Below are 23,869 nucleotides of genomic sequence, written 5' to 3' on the forward strand. Positions count from 1 at the left end.
AAACACTGCTGATCTAGTTTTGATTTAGGCTGTTCAAAACAGAGAAGTGTAATTAGATTTTTCATAAGAGCTGCAAACCCCGGAGACTGCCATATTATCATACTATGGGAAGCCTTCGTGAGTACATTAATATTTGATTCCAGACAATTCCATAATACTTGTGCTGTCTACACAAACTGGCAGCCGCTAGAGGAAAATAAATAAATAAATAAATAAATAAGTTGTGAATAACTGCTAAAAATATGTCCAAATTGTCAAATGTTCACGGTTATATTGATTCTTAGAATTCCCAGTTTAGATTAAATTTGTGAAATGAATAAAACATTGGAGACAGGTGTATAATTTTCTTTAAGTAATGTTGAATTTCATATAGTATATTGTTCTAATATGCCTCAAAACTTTAGGCCAGCACTTTGTATACTAGTCATTTATAGAATCGCAGAATCATAGAATTATTCAGGCTGCAAAAGATGCTTAAGATCATCTTGTCCAACCATCAACCTAACACTAACACATCCACCACACATCCTTAAATATGGCACCAGGGATGGCACCTGTACCACCTCCCTGGGCAGCCAGTTCCTTTGCCTAACCACCCTTTTCCATGAAGAACTTGTTATCTTTCAAAAATCACCATTTTAGTGTAGTTAGAAGTCTAATTCAAACTGTAAAATATACATCTAGATATAAAGTACACCCCAATTAGTCCACCTCTGTTTTAAAAATACAGAGCAGCAGGAAGAATTTTAACCACATCTGACTCAACACAGAAAAAAAATTATCAATTATCTTACCAGGAAGAAGAAGTAGCATGCTATTTATACACAGATGGTTAGATCTAGGAAATAGAACTTCCAATTACTATGTATATATATATATAAGGAATAATATTATGCATTATTTAAGTTAAAAAAAAAAAAAAAAAAGAGTAAGAATATGGTTTTGAGGTCATTATTCCAAGATTAATTTTGCAAAGTATTAAAAATATCTTGTTTTGAAAGGCAGTTAATATCAATCTTGAAGTGTTTTACTTTGTGTAAATAAAGACCTTCAAAAGATAATATGAATTAGGGTATAGAGCTATAGAGCTCTTTCAGAATTACTGAAGCAGCAATATTAGAAAAACAGTATGATTTTTGAACTATAGACTTCTGTGATTTGACTGTTATTTAAGTGCTAGTAAGGCTGCTTCTTAAAAAGCAATATAATTAAAGTGTTGGTGACTTTAAAATAACGTCTAAGAAGAAAAAAATGAAATAAACCACTCCTTTTTATTTTTTATTTTGTCTGACTCTTATGAATGCTAGCATGAAAACTCCGAGGATTTTATACACTGATCGTAGAATTTGGAAAAAAATAATCTGAATTTTTGCAACTATTAGGATTTAATGTAAAACTAATTGATAGATTTCTTACATCTGAAAATTAAAAGACAATCATAACATGTTCACACAGTGGGAACCATAGGAATTTAACTGACAATTCAGTGCAAAAAGCTAACCAGTATTTAAGCTTCAAAAGAACTTATTACAAAGACATTCATGACCCTAACATCTGTAGAAGATACCATAAAAGGCCTGCTGGACATACCTGTCCTGGAATAGAGTTTCACACGGTCATTAGAGAAGCTTTTTGTCCCTTCCTTTTATTTCTGGAAAGTGAGTATATGTTTGACTTCACTGAAGAACAGCTCATTAAACATTTTTTTTTTCTGATGATACAAATCTAATGGATAGTGGCCTGTGAGGCTGTATGCAGTCTTTTGTGGATTCCTAAAGGAGCTCTAGCTATCTGAGCTATCCACTCAGATAATGCTTAAGCTGCAGCAGACTTGGTGATATAGAGATGGCAAGGGAAAGGATCATTCTAAAAAACCCCAATGAGAGAGGAGGAAATTAAAGCAATGATGGAAAGATGTTTGGACTGAAAAAATACTTGTCCAATGCTTGCCCTCATTACAGAGTACTTCTTACTGTGGATAGATGCAAGTGAACTCATTTAAAAGGCCTTCCCCAGTTCCCACTCAGCAGGCTGCAATCTTACTTGTAGTCATTTAATGAAGGACATCAACAAAATCACAGAACAAAAGCACAGAATGAAAGCCCAGCCACTCATAAACTTGCAGCTTCATGCCAGATAAATTATTTTACTAGGTTCTGAATTTAAACATATTACATCCTCTCACTGATTATTTTCTTTTTTCCCCTTAGTTTTGATAATTCTTCAAGGCTAAGGATCCATTGCAGCCCAGGCACCTAAAAAAATTTTTTTCCGTCTTGATCTAATATTCTTCAGACTTGTAAAACACAGGACACAGACTTGTAAACTACAGGACAGGACTTTAAGCAGTCATGACATCAGTCATCTGACATCTAATGCTGACCTTCAAAATCTTGTGAAATAATGGAAATTAGGCGGAAACAGAGAGTGTTTCGCTACTGGAAGGAGGGCCAAGCGTCATGGAAAGAATACAGGGATGCTGTTCGTGTTTGTAGGGAGAAAGTTCATGTGGCCAAAGCACAGCTAGAGTTGAAGCTGGCTGTGTCTGTGAGAGAAAATAAAAAGGGTTTTTTTAGATATGTAAATGGAAAAAGGAGAACTAAAGAATACATAGGGCCGCTCCTTGATAGGGAAGGTCTCCTCACAGACGATGACATAGGCAAAGCAGAGACGCTTAACGCCTTCTTTGCCTCTGTCTTCAATGCCGATGATGGGCTTCAGGACCCAGGGTGCCCTGAGCTGGAGGGCCGGGACGGTGGGGATGACAAACTCCCAACTGACCCTGAACGTGTGCGGGATTTGCTACTCCACCTGGATCCCTACAAGTCCATGGGTCCGGATGGGATTCATCCCCGGGTGCTGAAAGAGCTGGCGGACGTCATCGCGGAACCTCTTTCAATTATTTTTCAACGATCCTGGGAATTTGGAGAGGTCCCGGTAGACTGGAAGCTGGCAAATGTTGTGCCAATTTTCAAGAAGGGTCAGAAAGAAGACCCTAGCAATTACAGGCCTGTCAGTCTCACATCAGTGCCTGGTAAAATCATGGAGAAGTTGGTTCTCGGACTTATTGAGGCGCACCTGGGGGACAAAACAGTCATTGGTCCCAGCCAGCATGGGTTTGTGGAGGGTAGGTCCTGCCTAACTAACCTGATTTCCTTTTATGATAAGATCACCCATATGGTGGACCAAGGGAAACCAGCTGATGTGATTTTTTTGGACTTCAGCAAGGCTTTTGACATGGTTTCCCATAGGATCCTACTGGACAAAATGTCCACCATACAGCTAAATAAAAACATCATACGATGGGTGAGCAATTGGCTAACGGGCAGGGCCCAAAGGGTTATGGTAAATGGGGCTGTGTCAGGCTGGTGAGCGGTCACCAGTGGGGTCCCTCAAGGCTCCATTTTAGGGCCGGTACTTTTCAATATTTTTATAAACGATCTGGATGTAGGAATAGAGGGTATTTTGAGCAAGTTTGCTGATGACACCAAACTTGGAGGAGTTGTGGACTCAAATGAGGGCGTAAAGGCCTTACAGAGGGATCTGGACAGGTTGGAGAGCTGGGCGATCACCAACCGCATGAAGTTCAATAAGAGCAAGTGCCGGGTCCTGCACCTGGGACGGGGAAACCCTGGCTGCATGTACAGACTGGGTGATGAGACGCTGGAGAGCAGCCTAGAAGAGAGGGATCTGGGGGTCGTGGTAGACAGCAAGTTGAATATGAGCCAGCAGTGTGCCCTGGCAGCCAGGAGGGCCAATCGTGTCCTGGGGTGCATCAAGCACGGCATCGCTAGTAGGTCAAGGGAGGTGATTGTCCCGCTCTACTCTGCGCTGGTGCGGCCTCACCTCGAGTACTGTGTGCAGTTCTGGGCACCACAGTATAAAAAGGACATGAAACTGTTGGAAAGAGTCCAGAGGAGGGCTACGAAGATGGTGAAAGGCCTGGAGGGGAAGACGTACGAAGAACGGCTGAGGTCACTGGGCCTGTTCAGCCTGGAGAAGAGGAGGCTGAGGGGAGACCTCATCACAGTCTACAACTTCCTCGTAAGGGGGTGTCGAGAGGCAGGAGACCTTTTCTCCATTAACACTAGTGACAGGACCCGCGGGAACAGGGTTAAGCTGAGGCAGGGGAAATTTAGGCTTGACGTCAGGAGGGGGTTCTTCACAGAGAGGGTGGTTGCACACTGGAACAGGCTCCCCAGGGAAGTGGTCACTGCACCGAGCCTGTCTGAATTTAAGAGATTGGACTGTGCACTTAGGCACATGGTCTGAACTTTTGGGTAGACATGTGCGGTGTCAAGAGTTGGACTTGATGATCCTTAAGGGTCCCTTCCAACTCAGGATATTCTATGATTCTATGATTCTATGATCTTTCTTCATAACCCTGTTCAACTCTAATCCAACTAGTCCTTTTCCTACTTCTCCACTGTCTTCCTGGGGTCTTCACACACACTCTTGGAACTCAGTAGGCAGAGGAGAATTTAGTTGAAGCATGTAGTGAAAAGTACAGTGAAAGCTTCAGCAGACAGAAGAGACTGTACATTACTGTACAGTAGACCAAATAGTTTTAATACAGTTTTCAAGTAACTAGTCAATCCAAAAGCTAAAGTGATTAATAAGCATAATAAAGAAAAAAGAAAAAAGAAAAAAAAAAAAAAAAAAAAAAGGAAGCCTTTTAGCCAAGACTATTCTAACATTTCAGTAGTAAAGGGTATCTTCCAGGAGGTAAGAAATGAATCTCATGTGAGAAGTAAATATCTATTTCTTGCTGTAAAATATAATAACTACATGAAAATAGGGGCAGAATAAGCAAACAAATAAGCACAAGACCTCAAAACACCTGGTGTTGAATATGCCTTTCACTGAATTTCTTCATATAGGTACAAAAATGCTGTACATAGAGCATTATCAGCAAAGATAACACAGTGTTAAATGTCAGATACCAAACTACCTTAAATACAAAGAAATGAATGGATAAGGAAGTGATCTCCTTCTGTAGTTAATGTACTCATTGATCCTCAATGTCCTCAAGGCTCTGCAGTATTCCAGTCTAGTCACATTTTTCTTAACCCTGCATACCATTGCCTATTTCCCTAGCAACCAACATTTCTTTTTTTTCTTTTCTAAATTTTCTCTTACATTTGATTTTTCTGTTTTTTTTTGTTTGTTTGTTTGCTTGTTTTGTTTGTTTGTTTTGTTTGTTTTATCTTTCCCTTTCAAAACACTTCTTTAAAGAAAATTTCTGCTGCTAAAACAGATTACTACTATAGGGCCTTAGAAAGCCTTTCTCAAAAGCACAGTATCATTTAGTTAATGTAATGGAAGTTTGTGAATCCATGTATATGAAATATACTGTCCGCCTCTAGCATTTGTTATTCCTCATATATTTCTGCATTTTTCCTTTCAGTTAATTTCCTCATATTCTCTCTCTCTGCCTGAATCCCTCGTAGATGAATTCCCCTTTATTGCATTTATCCATATTCCCTTCTTAACATTCTTACTTTCCTTATTTCATTATTATTTGTTATTAAATTGAAACAAACAAAAAAGCAGAAAAAACAAAAAGATTCTCATTCACCCAAAAATCTCTTTGATTGCATTCTACTTAGATTTGTACAATAATCTATAATCAGAATAAACTATAATTTAATGTTTTAAGCTAACTGATAAAAAATATATATATTTTTAAAAGCATTCCACACATCTTTCAACATTTTGCTTTTTTAGTTAGCATTATCTTCATTTAGCTATCAATTCTAGCAAATAAAGATCATATCTCTACCTGGGCATAAACAACATCAAACGATCTTCTTCATGACCATATTTATTATGCAATTTTAATTCCCACAGATTTTTTTTTTTTTTGCCATAGTATCCAGACTCAGTTTTCCTCACTGAATACGTTGGACCAAGGTTTTGAAACACAAAAAATAATTTTTGCATAAGAAATCTTCAGACTGAAGTTCATTGGTTTATGTGTGACTACACATGCTTAATTTGCTTAGTGATTTAGATCAAGATACAGGGAAATAACGTAACCTTTGCTGAGTAATTTGACATCCAAACATGTTATTTTTTAGATGTAAATAAAAGTTTAGAACTATTAACAAGTTTGTGTAGTATTTTTGCATCAGAGATGTGTTATTGTGGCTTAGTCAATCAGTCAATCTTTTTTTTTCCTAGGTGTATAACATTCTGAAAAGTAACTCCAGGAATAATTATTTCTCATTTCATAATAGAGTTATTGTTTTTGCAATTCTGTGAGCATGAGTGAATATCTTCAGATTAGTTTCTAATTTAGATGGTTTCCTGCAAGTGTTGAATATTTTAACTGATCATGATTTTGCATAGGTGTTAGAAAGCAATCTTAATTTGCATAACGATTACTCTCATTTTTAAGGTCTGCAGATCTCAATATTTTATAGAGAAGAAAAACAAAACAAACAAACAAACAAACAAAAAAACAGAAACAGAAACAATGTTTTTTAGTTACAAATTGTGCTTGCTCATAATTCACGAGAAGTTTTTTCAGTATTTTTTGTATTTTTCTAGCTATATTAAACAATGGGGGGGAGGGTTACTTGTGAGGCAAAAAATATTGCCATATATGCAACATGCCATATTGTTCTTTTTTTTTAATGGATTAAGTGTTAACCTATTATATTACCATCAGGTAAGTGCAGACCTATTTGAAGTTCTTCATCAGAATGCCTGTGTATGTTTCAGTTTGTAGTGGGTTTACATAGCAAGGTTTTGGTAGTGAGGGGCTGGAGGGGTGGCTTCTGTGAGATGACTCCAGCAGCTGCCCCGTGTTAGATATGGGCCAGTTTCAGCAGGCTCCAAAAGGGACCCACTACTGGCCAGAGCTCATCCAATAAGCAATGTTGTTTGTGCCTCTGAGAGAGAAGATTTAAGGAAAACAAACAAACAAACAAACAAACAAAAAACTGCTGCAACAGCAGCTGGGAGAGTGAGGAGTGAGGAGTGAGGAGTGAGAAGCAGCCCTGCAGACCCCAAGATCAGTGCAGAAGGAGGGCAGGAGGTGCTCCAGGCAGGCAGCAGCAGTTCCCGGGCAGCCTGTGGAGAGGCCCCTGGTGGAGCAGGCTGTCCCCCCCTGAAGCCCATGGGTCCCACATGGAGCAGATCTCCACACTGCAGCCTGTGGAGGAGCCCCCGTGGAGCAGGTGGATGTGGCCTGGAGGAGGCTGCGGCCCATGGAGAGCCCCCACAGGAGCACGGGGTCTGGGGGGAGCTGCCGCCCACCCGTGGGGGACCCGTGCTGGAACAGTTTGCTCCTGGGGGATGGATGGACCCTGTGGGATGGAGCCGTGTGGGAGCAGTGCTTGAAGAGCTGCTGCCTGTGGCCAACCCCCGCAGGCTCAGTTCGGGAAGGATGGCAAATGAGGTTAATTTAGCGTAGAGGAATGGAGTTTCATGGGAGACCTGATTGCTCTTTACATCTGCCTCAAAGGAAGTTATAGCAAGGTGTGGGTCAGTATTTTCTCCCAAACAGGAGTGATAGAACAAGGGGAAATGGCCTCAAGTTGCTCCAGGGGAGGTTTAGCTTGCATATCTGGAAAAGACTCTTCACTGAAAGGGTTGTGAAGAATTGGAACAGGCTGTCCAGGGATGTGGCTGAGGCACGGTCTATAGAGGTATTTAAAAGATGTGTAGATGAGGTGCTTAGGGACATGGTTTAGTGGTAGACGTGGCAGTGCTAAGTTAAAGGTTGGACTTAATCTTAGAGGCATTTTACAACCTAAATGATTCTATGATTCCATAATCATAGTATTCTATGATTTTTGTTACTAATGTACAAATATGGGCCATTTAAAAATCCAACCTTCCTAAACACAAATGTGCATTTAAACTCCTGCTTTACAATCTAACAGTAATTAACAGAAAGGGATTGCTTGATCATCCAGATTGTTCATTTTCCATTAAAACTGTGAGCATCCACTAGATCCATTATTTCCTCCACATATTTCATTTTCACTGAAGCAATCCTATATAGTACTTACTATATTTTGCATATTGTCCCATTGAAATTTAAGTTGGTGAATTTAGACTTTTCCTCCAGGAAGAGAGATAATGCATCAAATCTCTCCCATGTTGCACTCATAGATAAAGAAGCAAACAGCCAGATGTAAACAAAAATTATAAAGCTCACAAAATAATCTACCTAGGCTTCCATTTCTACTCTTATGCATTATTCTTTGACTTCAGATAATTCCCTATTTTCCTGTAGGAGTTGTCATCTTTAGTAATAAGGTAAACCATAATAGAGTGTCTCTTCCTACCAGTTGGTGGTTCACTCTCTTATCTACATTTTCATTTTGCCATTACTAGTAGCTTTCACCTATCTGCTAATACAAAACAAACATTTTGTTGTTCTTTCTTCTACTTATCACAGAGAGAAAAACAACAACAGTCTACAATCTCATTTATAAAACCATAATTCTCTCATCCTCAAACAACATTTCAAAATAATTCCATAATGATTACAACAGAGAGATGGCTTAAGTTATATAGAGAGCTATCTTCATTGTTATTATCTTCTTCGTGTTGCTTTCCATATTTACCTCCAACACCTTATCAGTAATTAAATTAAAATGTCTAAATGAGAGAGACTAAGTCTATATTTTCTCTCCACCTGTACTGGCATTTTCTACCTTATGCTGATCACAGAATCACAGAATCATCTAGGTTGGAAGATACCTTCATGATCACCTAGTCCAACCTCTGACCTAACACTGAAAAGTCCTTCACTAAACCATATCACTAAGCTCTAGATCTAAATGTCTTTTAAAGACAGCCAGGGATGGTGACTGAACCACTTCCCTGGGCAGCCCATTCCAATGCTTATCATCCCTTTCATTAAAGAAGTTTCTCCTAACATCTAACCTAAACCTCCCCTTGGCACAACTTTAGCCTACTCCCCTTGTCCTGTTGCCAGCCATGCAACAACCCCCACCTCGCTACAGCCTCCTTTAATGTACCTATAGAGAGTAATAAGGTCACCCCTGAGCCTTCCCTTTTCCAGGCTGAACAAGCCCAGCTCCCTCAGCCGCTCCTTGTAGGACTTGTTCTCCAGACCCCTCACCAGCTTCGTTGCCCTTCTCTGGACTCGCTCAAGCACCTCGATGTCCTTCTTGTAGTGAGGGGCCCAAAACTGAACACAGTACTCAAGGTGCAGCCTCACCAGAGCCTGCACAGGGGGGACAATCACTTCCCTAGCCCTGCTGGCCACACTGTTTCTTATACAAGCCAGGATGCTGGTGGCCTTCTTGGCCACCTGAGCACACTGCTGGCTCATATTCAGCCGACTATCAACCAATACTCCCAGGTCCTTCTCTGCCAGGCAGCTTTCCAACCACTTATCTCATTACCACTCATGATAATATTTCTTTGATCTTATCAAATTTTGTTGAACTTATTTGTTACAGGTTAGCTTCCTGATCCAGACCCATCACATTAAACTGGCATTTAGTGGAATCCCTATCTCTGGCCAACATGAAATCTTGATAGAGTAGGGAATAGCTTTTAACGTTTGTAGGTGTTGTTCTTCCCATCTCAAATAACTTCTAATGAAGTTAAAGAAAATAGAGGATTTCTGTAAATTTTGGTGAGTTTCAACACTTCAGGAAGTTTTGTATGTTGGATCCGTTATATCTGATTGGATGTTAGACTGTAATAGCAGTCTAATAAACTGCAGAGAATGCACATATATATACCTATTTCTATTTTTGCTGTTTTCTTATATGGTGAAACAAAGGGTACACTTCGGGTAGCATATGCCAATGTACATTATAGATTAGGAAATCTGGAAAACGTTATTTGACCACAAGATGTAATTGAACTGTTCATCTGTTTAGAGGTCAACATAGCTGCAAAACTTGCACATAACATGAAAAACTTACAGCTGTGCTACCCTCAATCTGAACAGTACTGTCCCCCCACAAAAATTAACTCGCTTGAAACTTTCCCAGAAATAAGAACCCAGGAGCAAGGAACTAAGACCAGACCTTAAGCTGTGAGAGGCACTATGAATTAATAAAACACAGGGAAGTTAATTATGAACACTCTATACTGGCTGCCTTATGTGATAAACTGAAGTAGGTGAAAGGGATAGGTTACAAAGGACTATTAGAAATGCAGAGACAGGACTGATCAGTGTTTTTCCTCAGTCAGAAAATACTCTGTATACTCCACATGCTCTCAACATACTGAAGTTTGGTTGCCTAGAAACATCTGAATTCCAGTCAATATCTATAACGGATAACATGCTTGATAATGTTTGATGCTTTTCTTACAAGACAATGGAAAATGCATCATTTCTTTCCCCCTATTTAATGTTTAAGGTGAATTTAAAAAGGTATATTATTAGAGTACAGGTAAGAACCTCCACACGTGTCTGGATGAATTAATGTCTTAAATTAGGTTTACCAAAAATAATATAATTAGAGACATATTTAAGAAAACAGCTGAAAAATACATATTGAGTACATATAATTGAAAATTATTTTTAAAGGGGGCATATTATAGTTGATATGCCTAAAACATTGTTTTTAATTTATTTGATCTCTGGAACATTGCTTACTCCTGAACAAGTGATGTCATTTTAGCTACATGGTATTTAGATCATCCCCTTCTGTCTTAAGAAATTGTAATAATTTTCTATTTCAAATGATATCATTTGGAATGGATGAAACTGAATTCCTTTAACACAAAGGACATGCTTGAAGATTTTTTACTCCCCAACAATTTATACTTGTCCAAACAATTTAAATACTGAAATGTAGTAGTAGCTGCTTAAATCTGATCTGCCAGTAATTATCATCATTTATCTTTGAATATGAAATCTGCTTACTACACATCACACGTACCATCTGATGAATCACTCTTTCATAAAAGAAAAAAAAAGAAAAAAAAAAAGAAAAACAGCTTGCCAGCCTACTATCTTAGAGTTTACGCTTTTGTTTATATTATTACTGGTAGACTGCAGAAAGCTCAGATAGTACCATTAAATCTGATTCCTAATAGGCATCAAATTCATTCAGCAATATGACATTAATATGTCATCGAAAAGCACCAGCATTATAAATGTTCTTACTACCTATGTTGTCAAGCATTTCATTACCAGACTTCTTGCTTGAAAAGATACAATGATGTCCCAAATCAATGTCTTGCAGTATGCACAGGAGCCAGTCGTATAAATATGAAATATTTTCCCATGAATAAAACAAGCACTACACATCATGAATCTGCAAGTCTTTCAAAATGCTGTCTCAACTTGCTGAATATATGTTATTCTTGTCAATTCAGAGGCCACCATTTTGGAGGGAAATAGCTCAGTTATGTTTAAGATGGCCTGCTCACTTGTAATAAGTTAATGCAGAGTTAAGCCTTGCTGCACTACAGTAAAAAATATGGTGATGTATTTTGATATATCACTGTTCTCACAATGCCAAACAAAATTATATTAATAATATTTACAGTTCTCCAAAGAGGCAAGAACGTATGTTGAGACCTTCACATCTTTTTACTTTATCGGATCGATCACTATCACTTTGTAATATGGGAATGTAAGACAATATATGCCCAGACAATAAGCTATCCTTGATACTGGGATATGGGTAATTATAAAGTTTAAATAAGCAATTACAAAGATTAAATAATGAGTAAGTATACTATGTGTAAGGTTGTGACAGCAGTCCAACTTTTAGATTGCCTTCTGTTTTAAACATATTAAAAAATAAATAAAAAAAATAAAGATCTGGACAGTGATTTCAGAGAGAAGACCACAGTGCTAAATGTGCAGGGGTGGAGCTATGACTGGATGAAAATTATCCTTATAGGAAGGATGTAATAATGCATCTTGATTTCAATTTAACAGATGTTCACTTTTTCACAGTTCTTTGGCAGGGAAGCTATTGCAACATGGTATTCCTGTAAAGTAAAGTGGCTGTTGGACCAGACTCTGATGCTGACTCCAATGGCATAGATGAGAAAAAAGGCAAGTCTACCTGTCTCTCAACCTGAAAGTCAATGACTTACAATCACAGGAACTTCTGTACTCATCTTTTACCATGTTACAGTGCATTATACTCTTGAGAAAGTTGAGCATGGGTGAAATCCCTTACCCTCATTTACAGCTGTATCTCATGTCACATGCTGTAATACTAAAATAACACTTTTCTGAAAAAGTAGGATGACTTTGTACCTAAAAACAAATGTAAGTGTAATTTCAAAGGTACAATAATTAGTGAAAGGATAATGTTGCAATTAATAACTTGTAGTATGACTGTTAATACATGCCTATCTATGAACAGAAATAATATACATGAAGCTTAACAAGTATTCTTTTCTTATACATTGTACCATTCTCTTTCAAAGAGAGGTATGATACAAAAAGGTGGTGTATCTCTGAAGGAATTGATTTTCACTATGTCATCAGCTGATTAACTATAAGTGGAAGCTTTCTTTTACACAGCTTTATTGCTTCCTTAGAACAAGGCCTCTTTCTTAAATCCATTTTGCTGCAGATATTGGCCTTCTGGTGGGAATGCATCTTACAAATAGGGACAACCTGAAAATAAACAATGCCTTGCAATGCTTACACAGACATATTTTTGCTACCTTTACACTTTGTGCAGGCTATACTCTTTTAAAGGAGAGATGGTATGTGTGCAAGCCTCACATCCAAGACACACATAAAAGAAAAGTTCAGAGGTGCCTGTAACTCCACAGACATACTGTTATATGAATGTCCTATATTTGCAACATGGTAGAAATATGGTTTGAGAGAAAGATTTTTCTAATTCCCATCTGTTGTCATAGCAGAGTTACAGTAAGTAAAGTACTTACTGTATGTGCAATGTTATTAAAAAAAGTGTGATATCCAAGCTATTTATTCTTACCATCAGTGACTTGAACTTCTTCTTGGATGTTGGCTGGCTTATGTCTATTGATCAATGCAGAATTTCTTGTGGCAGGCATAGCAGTTGCACCAGGAACTGCACCAGTTAGCAGCACTTCTACTCTTTTTTCTACTCTCTGCCTGGCTTGACAACATACAACAGCTACAGAAAAGAAAGAATCCATTATTTGTAAAGCATCAGAATCTTGTTTTTAACAAAATAATTAGAAGTGACGTATGCTTGGAGAATGATGGAATTCCAGAAATGAGTGAGACAACTAAAAGACAGTTTTCTCAAAGTTTTGTTGTTCATTTTTTAGGTGAAATAGTAGGAAATATTTCTAAACAAACAAAAATCTGTTCCTATAGTTAGTTCATAACAACACGTGCAAATTTTGCTCTTTTATTTTATAATAATAAAATATATCTTCATTTTAGTTCATTTGCAAATATGCTTTATGATATAGTTTGATATATAGCAATAAGAAAGGAAGAATGAAAGGAAAAAAAAAAAAGAGAGAGAGAGAGAGAGAAAGAATTTAAAAGTTAAATGAAACAGTACTAACTTACTACTTGGTTTCTTACCAAGTAAGAATATTGTTCAAATTTCAGCTTTTAAAGAACTATGACAAAATAAAAAGCATCCTTCTCTTTGAAGCATGACAGACATTTTTTCAATTCAGTTAATGCTTTTAATTTGCTTATTACAAAACCTGTCCTTTTTCATTAGAAGATAGTTGGACTTTAGCTTATATACTAGATTTTATAAGGCTAACTTTTGTGGTCATTATTTATGGTTCTTTTAGTTCTTATTGGCACAGAAAGAGGAGAAAATCAGATTAAAAAGCTGAAGGAAAAAAATAAAATGTTTTCCAGCAAAAAAGAATTTTCCAGAGGTATTGAAATCAACATGAAAAAGAGGAGATGATTACATATTTTTCAGTTTCAAGGTCTAAATATCATTTTCCTCAGAATTATGGCTCTGAAAACTGCATAATTATTTTTATATTATTAAAATTTAGATATTTTTTTTCTGCCTACAAGGCAGTAAGTAATGACTCATGGTCACACATTTTTAAGTAAGGATGAAATGTTCAGAACTAGTAATTTGATCCCTTATCTAAAACAATCAGCAGAATTATATCCAAAGATTATTTAAAAATTATTTCTGAACTTCGTATCGAGATTTTATGATAAATAATTCAGACACAACTCTTGGTAAGTAATTATATTCCGTATTTAAAAAAAAAAAAAAAAAAAGCAAAAAATGCCTTGATCCTGAATCCTATTTAGTTAGCTATAACTTGTAATTCTGGAGCTTGTTTCATTATTGTTACTATCAAAAATAATTTGGTATAAAATTGTCCCTCATCTACACCATACGTTGTAGTTTTACCAAGCTTTTAGCTTTAAAAAGCTGTTCACAATTTCTATGTTTCACTATTCTGGGGTTATATCTCACCTTTAAAAATATGTTTAACAAATCTATAAACATGTACTATACAAAAAATAAGCAACAATAAAAGTCCTATGAATGTGTCAGTTATTTTTTAATGCAAGTTTACTTCTCAGGAGCAAGTAGAAAACTTACTGCTATTTACACCAACCTGTTTTGGTTACAGTGAAATTCAAGGCTGAGCAACACAATGGACATCTAACCATTAAACTGTCTGGAAGGGTATTTGGGGTATTTAAGTCGAAATCTATACTTGTGTCAGTCTTTCATTTGATTTATTTATGGTTCTCTAATTTAGCATTAACTGGGACACTAAAGTGCACAAGCCATGAGGTTTCCAACTGTTCCCAGCTCCTTTTATCCATAATGAGAAAGAAACAGAAGGTCTAGATTTACTTTGTAGGCTGGGAAGGGGATTTTATTTTTAATATGTGATTTTATCTTTTTTAAAAATGTGATAGAGTATTAGAGCAAATTTTCATGACCAAGCAGGTGAGAACACAAATAACTATTTTATTTCCTTGAACTTACTGTTCAAGTTTTTCAGTAATTACCTACCTGGCACTAATTTCTGCTGTGGTGCTTCGGGTATTCCATGAACTGGATAGGTCCAGAGTATTCCCTGAATACCCCCATCCTCTGACACAATAACACTATTTGGAGAATAAGTGAACAGTATCATGGAAAACAGGTAGAATGTTATTATGGTACTAACATTATGATAGTATTGAGATTTTTTTTCTCTAAAACAATATAGAGTTAAGAGTTACCGGAAACGTGAAACTCCATTTAATTGTATGCTTTAATGCTAAACATATCTAAAAAAAATATATGAAATAAGATCCAAGCAAATCATAAAAGCCATAACTGACATCCACTTATTTTAGTGTCTCTGAATACCATGTCAGGATACAAGATCATTTGGCTTGATTTGCTCTCTCTTATGTCATGCCTACACTGAAGCAAAGTTTATGTATTTTATGCATTACAAAAACATACCCACAGGAGAGCAATTATTAACCCCAAAATTAGAAGTATCTAACAACTTTCATTTGCTCAATATCCGTAACTGTACTGGCAGATAGTACTTTGCATTTTGTAAAGTACATACTTTGCAGGGTACATTAAAAGCTCATGTTGGATATCTAGTGCCCTCAAAAATCAGACACTTGCTTCCCCTTGGGAGCCACACACAGATATCTGAAGGGAAAAATGATTATAAGATTGAGTATCTGCAACTGCATATTTTTCCTATTAGAATAAATTACCTCTTTAAGTCTTTACTTAATTCAGCAGAATCCTCATAAGGCCAGTTTTCACCATTTTGCCTCATTACATGAATTACCACCGCAGCCTCATACATTTTCATTGTATCTGGCATGAATAACACTGGGATGTCCAGTTTTTCTTTTGGAGCTAACTGAATTCCTGTAAGACAGAACAGATTGTTATCGTACCTTGGAAATTTTGAAAATCACTTAAAACATTTTATTCACATATTTACTTTTTTTTTTATATACACCATTTAACATTTTAGCATAGTGTATTGTTCTCCCTGTGACAACAAATCACATTTTATCCTGCTCTTGCTACAGTCAAATCTTATCTTACACTACCATCTGAGGTCAGTCCTCCTGTAATAAGGTGTTTCTTGATTCCTTGATTCCATGTCCTAAAGAGAGGAGTTGACAAAAATTGTTGGAATTAAAAAAATAAAAATAAAAATATAATATTGTTTGGCAAAGCAACATGAAACCAAAAGTCCTTTTACACTTCTGCTTACTGATAAAGCTTTGAAAAGAGACTCAAAGAGACTCTGAAGGCTCAAAACAAAACAAGATAAAGTGATCTTCCCATATTGAATATTCAGAGACCATGTGTAATCCCATTGCATTGGTGGGTTGAAACATATGAGAATAATATTGCATAAAAAAAGATGAATCCAAAAACGATTGTTTATGTTTGTGACATAACTGAAATACATTTTAAAGAACTTATACTACCATTATAGAAGCCATGCCTTTTCTGTACTATTTCTCATGTGATTGACTTTGCTTAAAAAACAAAACAAAACAAAAAAAAAAAAACTCTATCCTGTCTGCAGTGAAGGTGACCTGACACATTCCATAATTAAGGGCCTTTTTCCAACAGGTTGCCTGTGTGCCATGTGTCAGAATATCTACCTCAGGCTAAGTTCCAGCAATTAAGTTATAGAAAAAAAAAAAAAAAAAAAAAAAAAAAAAAAGGAAAATTAGAACAAATGAGTCATATAGTCTATCTGTTTTCAAGCTTTTAAAATAATTCTTGAAATTTGGTAGAACTGATGTCTCTGGGTTAGGGTTTCAGCTTTAATTCTACCTGCAGAAAAACCTCCTGGATATAACTAACTGCTTTTACATTATGCTCTACATTTTTGTGGTAATTTTTCATGCCTACTACAATGCATATCCGCTCATATAGATACATGTGCATCATTTCCTGAGAATGACGGAGTCTGCTAAAGTTAGAATGCATGGAAGAAGCAGTGCACTCCCTGTGATTGCTTCTTGTGATAACAAAAGACTGCTAGGTGCTCAAAAAATGTCACCAGGGAAACTTTTATCTTGTGCTCCAAATGTTCACCTTCCTATAGACTAAGTGGCTGGAGGGATGAAGACCTCAGTGCTGAGAGCTGTAGCAAAGTGAGCAATAAGAACATTGTAATGCAGTCTTGGGAAGGACAAAATATTAAAAAAGAGTTGGATGCATTGAAGTTTTGTAGACTTTTAGGGAGACAGACTAAAATGATGACAGATAGGAATGGCCAGAAGCAAAAAGAAATCAAGTAAAACACTGTCCAGGATAATTACCTTTATGATGAATTATCTTGTACTGTGTTATCTAGGTACTTTCTACAGCATATAAACCAACTGGAGTCAATATGGTTCTGTAGCTGTAATGTTTTTAGCTAGAAACTCTTATAAATTAAAATGAACTAACTAAATTAAGATTGGAAAATCAATCTAATTATGAAGGTTGGGATTATTTAAAGACAAACCATTCCACCTGCAGGATTTCTGCCTCTTTCATTAACAATGCCTCAAAACCTTACATACTGACCAGTGCTTCACATTACTATGCATTCTACTAATAGTAAAAAATTCTTACCTAAACATTTGGATTTCTGTATTGTAAAGGCTCATCATGTAGTAATGGAAATTAAGTAACTGCACTGTAATAATAATTGCATAATTTCTGTGCAGTTTTGTAATTCCATCATGGTATAAGCAATTTGTTTTTGAAAAAAAGTACTTGAAAAGTCTCTTATCTTGAAACAGCTCGAAAATATTCTCATTAAATATCATGTTAAATTGCTAATTGCTAAAATAAAAAAAAAAAATTCATTTAATAAAGACTTATGATATTTTCTTAGATCTTAATGTCCTCAGTTGATGTATTACAAATCAAGTGTTTATATATATATATACACACACACACAAGATTTAAAAGATGAAGAATATACACATACTGTTGACAATAGTGTGGTCTAAGAGTTTTACCTTTAAAAAATTACCAACATACCCGTCAATCCAATATCTTAAATAACTAAACTGATCATACACATTGTTGCCATACTTCCAAAACCTTCTGACCCATTCCTTTGAAATAAATGTCAGCTATAGCTCTGATAGTTCTCCTTCCATGAGAAACAAGACAGCTTTCTACTGTGATTTGTCAAACTTTGGGCCTACGCTGCTGTAGCCAAGGCAGAGGCCTGTAATATCTATAAATCTCCACTATATTAAAATTCTATAAAATTCTATTCTACTCCATTCTACATTAGAAGCTTATTCATCAGGATATAATTAGCTTGCCTTGAATCCAAATATATACATACCAAAGTAGTATTACCAACAACAGTATGTACGCACTTTGTGACACCATTATGGCAAATCCAAACAATGTGGAAGCATTGTAAATAAGTTTGTGAGCAATGTGACCAAAAAAGGAACAAAGATATGTACCTTCATGCAGGAGGCATTTGGGTAACGGAAGTTTAAAGATGAAGCACAAGGTAAGCAAAAGGGACTGCAACAGGCAGGACATTTTGCTGAATACATAGGAGGCATGACCAGCAGAGCCAAAACCCAAACACCATGGGGAGCTGTTGAGACTGCCCCTCGGAGGGGGAGGAGTCAAGAAGTGCACAGCAGCCATAATGACCAGAGAAAGATGGAGAAGAAAGACAATCATCCAAATTCAGTTCTTCTTTTCATCAAAGTTTTTCTCTGTCAAGCCTGATCACTTTAACCTCCATGATGAACATCAAGGACCAAAGTCATCAGTGCTAATTATACAGCATGAGCTTCACAACATTGTACACTTATTTAGGATATGATTACTAAAGAATAGCACTTTCATACATGTAATAATTGCTAACAGTGTGTAAGAATTGCTCATTAGCTTGAAAATTGTTGTTAGTAAACAATTTCAGTAAGGTTTTTTTTAAAAGTGACCTATTTAGTCAGTCTCCTAAACATTCCCACCACAGATATCTCTAATCCCTAATGGTATCTTTACACATCATACAGTTGTGTATATACATAGAGAGATAGTTATATGTAGTAATACACACACATCTGTTCCATTGCAGCACTGAGCAACTGTGGTTTGTATCATTTCGTCCTTAGTTATTTTTTCTCTTTTCTCCTTCTAGTCATCACGGATGGGTGACCTTCAAGTTGTTAAAAGGCTGTAAGGTACAGAGAAAGAAACCTCTCCATTGCCTCCAAAGTGCAAGAACAGCTTTAACTTGCCACAAAAACACTTTGTGTTCTGTAAAAACACTTACCCGTCATTTTGCTATGTATGTAGGAAAACACCATCCCAGCTTTTTAAGGAACACTGCACCAGCAATAGTACACACAGAAAGACAATAAAATATATGTGCATAATTTAGTAGAAATCAACTTGACAAACCAAGTTCATACTATTTGTTTGTGGACCTCATGTATTCTGCTAGGGTTATCAAGGAAGTATTTCCTCTCTATGCACTCTACCATGTTGTATATAAATTACTAATAACAAAATTGCTGCTATATCAACATTTTATTAATTGAATATCCAGGAGCTGTTCAAGATAATTTTTGGTCTATAGTGTTTTGCCAGAATAATGTACTCAGGATGATTTGCAACTTAAAATACCATCATTAATACCATTTGCAACTGTTTTAACACATGACAAATAGAACAGACTGTAAACTAATATTTTGTTACATTATATATGCATTGCACATACTGTTTAAACAGCAGCTTAATTATGCCTGTTACAGGACATACGGCTTTTTTAACAGTAAATTTTAATACAGAGTCCATATGATATCATTCTGGGTCATTCTCGCAGAAAATTGGTTATTAAACATCACAAAAAGACAAATTTTACTATAACTGTTGAAACAGAATGTGTTCACATTTTTAATAAACATTCTTCCTATTAGAAGCTGTTCATAATGACAGTAATTTTTATATCACTGGACTTGCCTGCAGCTGTCAACTAACCAACTGATCATTAACTGCTAGTAAAGATTTATTTCCTTATGATTTTGCATAGTTAAAAAGACAGATGAAATAGGCCTAATTGGAAAAAAAAAAAAAAAAAAAAAAAAACATATTGCTTCATGCTTCTCTTTTCTTATTCCCATTTAGAGAATGTAAACCAGCAACTCCTGACACAACAGACAATAATATTTATGTGGGCAATTTTAGCATAAATCAGCATGACCAAGTTGTTCCACAAACTCTCTGTAAGAAATTCACAGCAAGGCACTTTTTCTGAATAAATCACACAGACAGACAGAATCACACAGAATTTCTAGGTTGGAAGAGACCTCAAGATCATCGAGTCCAACCTCTGACCTAACACTAACAGTCCCCACTAAACCATATCCCTAAGCTCTACATCTAAATGTCTTTTAAAGACTTCCAGGGATAATATAAATAAAGCTGCATCATATTTGGTATAAAGCTTTAGGCCAGATTTTGATAACACCCTGCTTCCATGTCACTGTACAAAAACCAGAAGGAAACAGTGGTAGTTATCAGCAAACGCACAGCTGACCCTTTATGGGCTGAACCCACCTCATTCAAACCAAAGGATCACAATTGGAGTCAACTGCCTTACGGAGAAGCACATGGAGATCTGTCTCCTCCCTTATTTCTTTATGAGGTAGCCTATATTTTAAGCCCTGCCTCTAGCCTCTCCAAAGGAAGGTAGAGAACAGTGATATTGTTCTCAGTGATTCTGTTCTCAGTGATTCTGAACCTTTGGAGTCCACATTCTTTGAAACTTGAGACTAGAACTCAGAACTGAATTACATAATTAAATCAAAATGAGTGCATTTCAAATTCTCTGCTTTACTTCTCTGGGGGCACTGCACTCTTCATTGAGTTCTGTAATTTCCATGTCAGCCCTGGAAAGAATATCATTCTGAAAGCTAAAGTTGAAGTAATGCAGTGGATCTCTATAGCTGCGAGGAAGCTATATTTGGAAGGATCATAGATGGGTAAAAATTCATTTGTTGCCTCTACAGTTGCTTAGGAAAAAGTTTAAGAGCAAGCACTGATAAACCTTGCCACACTGGTAAAACTGTGATGACAATGAGCAAAATATCCTACAGTATCTTTGAAAAGAATCCTAATCTTCTCATTTAACTCATCTTAGTTCAAGCCATGTACCTTTCATATTAGTAAGGAACTCTGATCATAAAATTTCTAGATGTTGAAAGGTCTGCTTCCTTGATGCATTACTATTAAGTCTATAGCATCTCAGAGTAATTCCCACTGATTGTACCCAGAACAGCAGCCCTCAGTTCAGTTTCCTCCAACTGAAAAAGAGGCAAGAGATGAGGAAGATCTCTCTATGTCTTGCTGGAGTCTGATGGGAAACCATTTAAGAGTAGTAGGGTGGTCCTTTGTCTTTTTTTTTTTTTTTTTTTTTAATCTTAATAGTTTCTCCATAAGAATCATCATAGAATAACCAGTTAAAACCACAGATGGCCCTGCTAAAATTAAAACTGGTCATAAAAATGTTAGTTCAGTATAATCGGGTCTGTTTTCTAACACTATCCTCAGGATATGGAAAGGGTGGCCTCCACAATATTCGCAGACAATAGCTGCTGCTGGGGAAAGATTTTTAATTCTTTCTAAAGGAATTCATCCAGAAAAGTAGGATTGATTTCAGGCAGTAGAGAGTCAGATATTGCCAACGCTCCAGTAAGCATCAGAAATACATTAAAAAATCATGTGTATGTATTCTTCATTTATTCTCACCTGCTAGAAGAAATAAAAGCCTGGCTCACATCTGAAGACTAAGGTCTTTTTTTTTTTTTTTTCTTTTAAACAACTCTGCCAAAAGTGATTCAGTGGTCTATTCCAAGAGTTAAATAAAGTACATACAGCAATTCTGCCTCAACTGTTACTAAGGATGGGTTCATTTTTGTTTGCTTTTTTTTTTTTTTTTTCTGGTCCTTCCTATGAGGCTGCTTGAAGTTTTGATTCCCTTTCAGTAAAACATGATCATAGCCCTTTGTTATGGGTTCTAATTAGCAAAATGTGGGAATGCAGCAATCTGTGTTCATTTTCATACATCAGTATTATAATTAGTCAGTCTCAATGAGTAAATAAGAATACAATTTTCTGGATCAACAGCCATCAGTCAACAAACTCCATCTATGGAGATACTCAAAACCTGACTAGATATCATCCTGAAAAACCTGCTTTGGCTGACCCTGCTGTAGCAAGGGAGGGGTTGGATGAGATAATCTCAAGAGGTCCTTTACCACCTAAGCAATGTGATACCGTAATTCTGTGTTCATGGTAGATCACTATACTCAGGTTTGGTTTTGCTTTTCAGAATACATATAATACATTCTTGTATGCTAAGCCATATATAGACATTTTCTCAATGAATCACTTGGTATGTATTTATAGAAATATATATATATACATGTATATTTCATTTTTCTTCCCTCACTACAGTTTATTTAGGTAGTTGGGACGAAAGAGAGATTCCTTTCATAGATGGTCCATGGTGAATTTATTTTTGGGTGGACTTTCTGCTTCATTAATTATGGATTCTTCCACCAAAGGTTAGAGTTGTCTTTTGACCAACATCTGAAAGCTTCAGAGAATCACTGAATGGTTGGAGTTGAAAGGATCTCTGGCAGATGTGGTCCAACTCACCTGCTGAGACAGGTCCACTGAGAGAAGGTTGCACAGGACCCTGCCCAGGCAGCTTTTGAAGATCTCCAAGGAAGGAGATTCCACAGCCTCTCTGTGCCAGTTCTGTCACATTTATAGTAAGGAAGTGTTTCCTTATGTTCAGGAGGCATCTTGTGTTCCAGTTTGTGCCCACTGCCTCTTACCCTGTCACTGTGCACCACTGAAAAGGGCCTGGTTCTGCCTGGTTTGAACCCTCCCTTCAGTTATTTATAAACATTTATAAGATCCCCCTGAGTTACTGAGTTCCTTAGTTGAAAAAATTAAGCCATGAATATGCAACTCAGATGCTAACAAGCAATTTCACAAATGACTGGTTAAAACTTGAAAAGTTGCTTTAAGAAATAAATGGCACAAGTGAAAGACTGGATGTTTGAGTCTTTAACTGAAAAGGCTTCACATCATCACTATCATAAGCACACAATAAAATGTATTAGATACAGTATGTTTATAACCTTTCTGCCATTTTATGAATCTTGTGTTAATACAATTTTGTACACTTCTGGCAGAATCTTTCTGGCTTCTCTCATTAAGAGATTTAATTTAGAATGATTTTTTTTCTGGTACTAAATAATAGATACAAGTTAAACATTTGCTATTTAGATTAAAATAAATGGATTGAGAACAGGGCTTAGTAATTAAATATGTTGTTTCATTTAATGCAATTTATTTTGCATTTAACCAAAGCCTCTCTAGAAAGCCAAGTGTAAAGTCTTCTTTCATTTATAAAATTATATTTCTCTAACTAATAGTCTATAGTGCAATTGTGGCTAAGAAAAAAAAAAAAAAAGCCACCATTATTTTGCCAGAAATACCTATTAAATTAATTTATCATAGATGTGCAGTAGCAGTTAATCTTACAAGGGTTAAGCATGTCAAGGGAAAAAAAATGGTTCTAAGCACAGCAATTCACTTCATCAGTGTAACCAAAACAAGAAAAATATTAAACTTAAAATATTTAACTGAGATAACTGAAAAATACATATAAAAAAGGTCATGAAAACCATGAAGACCACACAATCCTATTGAGAAAAAGTGGATGATAATTTTTAAAATCCCCAGTATAAGACTACTGATTAATATTAATATACTGCTTAGTATATTTCAGAAGAAAGTCTCGCTCACTTCCATACATATCAGATTGGATTATCCACTTAGGTATAAGAATGGCTTTGCAGTAATACAGAAATTGAATAACATCATAAACTGTGGATCAGCACAAGATTTACCACTTATCT

At 36.2% G+C, this 23,869-nt stretch overlaps 1 protein-coding gene across 1 annotated transcript in view; it reads right to left on the minus strand.

Moving 5' to 3' along the window:
- Positions 1-23,869, minus strand: part of CFAP47 (cilia and flagella associated protein 47) — a 300,477-nt gene that overhangs the window by 28,342 nt on the left and 248,266 nt on the right. Inside the window, exons 57-59 of the mRNA XM_084506723.1 lie at positions 15,644-15,803; positions 14,934-15,028; positions 12,921-13,082 (exon numbers count right to left, since the gene is read on the minus strand). Coding sequence (XP_084362849.1) covers positions 12,921-13,082; positions 14,934-15,028; positions 15,644-15,803 — 417 coding nt within the window. The remainder of the gene's footprint in view (positions 1-12,920; positions 13,083-14,933; positions 15,029-15,643; positions 15,804-23,869) is intronic.

This window comes from Aythya ferina, assembly GCF_964211825.1.
Source record: "Aythya ferina genome assembly, chromosome: 1".
NCBI classification, from domain to species: Eukaryota; Metazoa; Chordata; class Aves; order Anseriformes; family Anatidae; genus Aythya; species Aythya ferina.